General features: G+C 54.2%; 1 protein-coding gene across 1 annotated transcript; it reads right to left on the reverse strand.

Annotated features, from left to right (window-relative positions):
• Positions 1-876: 876 nt before the first annotated feature.
• Positions 877-1872, reverse strand: LOC142076440 (olfactory receptor 14J1-like). The gene has a single exon (XM_075138742.1). The coding sequence runs from the start codon at positions 1810-1812 to the stop codon at positions 877-879; it is 936 nt and encodes a 311-aa protein (XP_074994843.1). The 5' UTR covers positions 1813-1872.

A 1872-nucleotide genomic window follows, 5' to 3' on the forward strand; every position in this document is an offset into this window, starting at 1 on the left:
GTGATGCTCTGCAGAGCAAGTGGGCTGTGAGACCATGGAGTGACTCCACGCTGGCTGTGCTGGTCAGGTCTAGCTGGACTGAGCGCTGCCACTGAGCTCCTTCCCAGGGGTCTAAAGCTGCGGAAGGAGCTCAGAGCATTTCTCGTGGTTCAGGATGTTTTCCACTGTACGCATTGGACCGTCCTTGGGCTTTTACTGAAGGAGACATGAATCACCCTCCAGTCTCCTTTTTCTGATCTTGCTGGGTCCCCACGGCCTCTCCTGGGGTGGCAGAGCCCATGTTTGCTTGTGCATACTCAAATACAGTGCTTTGCCTTTGGGTGACTCCACCTTGGATCATCCCTTCTTTTGGGATGGCCACCCCCAGACACATCACTTCCTTGTAAATGCCCTCTGCTCTCCTGGTGTCTCCAGTTTCCCCTCCAGAAAGCCGGGCAGCTACCATTCAGCTCTGCTGCATGTGGGAGAGTCCTGGGCAGGCAATTTGGAGCCTGTTCACTATCTCCAGTGGCACTGGGCACTCACAACTGAGAGCTGAGTCCAGCCCTCACTCCCCAAAATGTCTCCCAATGCCTTCTCCCCGTGAGCCCACTGAGAACAAGTTCAGCAACAGGCCATGGTGAGTGCAGTTCCTGGCACCTAGTCCTGACTTCAGCAAAAAGAAGAGCCCAGCCTTCAGGAGCTGCCATGGGGAGATACCATTTATTATAGAGATGCTCCTCAGGAAGCCGGCTCTGACACAGTGATGACATATTTACCAAAGGTAAGCACAGCCAGGCCATGCTTCTGGAGATCTGGGATGAATACAAATATGCCTCTATGAACACGATCATCATGGGAGAAACTAGAATTAACCAGTGAGAAGAGATGGGCAGCTTACAGTTGCTGAAGGTGAACCCATTGAATCCATTTCCTCAGGGCATCCTTGAGCTCCTGGTTCCTCATGCTGTAGATGAGGGGGTTCACTGTTGGAGGCAGAACCGAATACACAACAGCCACCACGAGATCCAGGAATGGGGAGGAGATAGAGGGGGGCTTCAGGTAGGCAAACATACCATTGCTGACATACAGGGAGACCACGGCCAGGTGAGGGAGGCACGTGGAGAAGGCTTTGTGCCGTCCCTGCTCAGAGGGGATCCTCAGCACAGCCCTGAAGATCTGCACATAGGACAGCACGATGAATACAAAACACCCAAGAGCAAGGACGAAGTTGGTGACAAGGACCGCAACTTCCCTGAGGGAGGAACATGAGCAGGAGAGCTTGAGGATCTGAGGTACTTCACAGAAGAACTGGTCCACAGCATTGCCTTGGCAGAGGGGTATGGAAAATGTATTGGCCGTGTGCAGGACAGCATTGAGAAACCCACTGGCCCAGGCAGCTGCTGCCATGTGGACACAAGCTCTGCTGCCCAGGAGGGTCCCGTAGTGCAGGGGTTGGCAGATGGCAACATAGCGGTCATAGGCCATGACGGTGAGGAGAGAATACTCTGCTGTGATCAAGAAGAGGAAGAAAAAGACCTGTAGAGCACATCCTGCATAGGAGATGGCCCTGGTGTCCCAGAGGGAATTGGCCATGGATTTGGGAACAGTGGTGGAGATGCAGCCCAGGTCGAGGATGGAGAGGTTGAGGAGGAAGAAGTACATGGGGGTGTGGAGATGGTGGTCGCAGGCTATGGCGGTGATGATGAGGCCGTTGCCCAGCAGGGCAGCCAGGTAGATGCCCAGGAAGAGCCAGAAGTGCAAGAGCTGCAGCTCCCGCGTGTCTGCGAAGGCCAGGAGGAGGAAATGGGAGATGGAGCTGCTGTTGGACATTTGGTCCCTCTGGGCATGAGGAACTGTTGAAGAAGGAAAAGGCAGTGAGAAGTTAGGACA

Source organism: Calonectris borealis, unplaced genomic scaffold (genome assembly GCF_964195595.1).
Source record: "Calonectris borealis unplaced genomic scaffold, bCalBor7.hap1.2 HAP1_SCAFFOLD_49, whole genome shotgun sequence".
Lineage (NCBI taxonomy): Eukaryota > Metazoa > Chordata > Aves > Procellariiformes > Procellariidae > Calonectris > Calonectris borealis.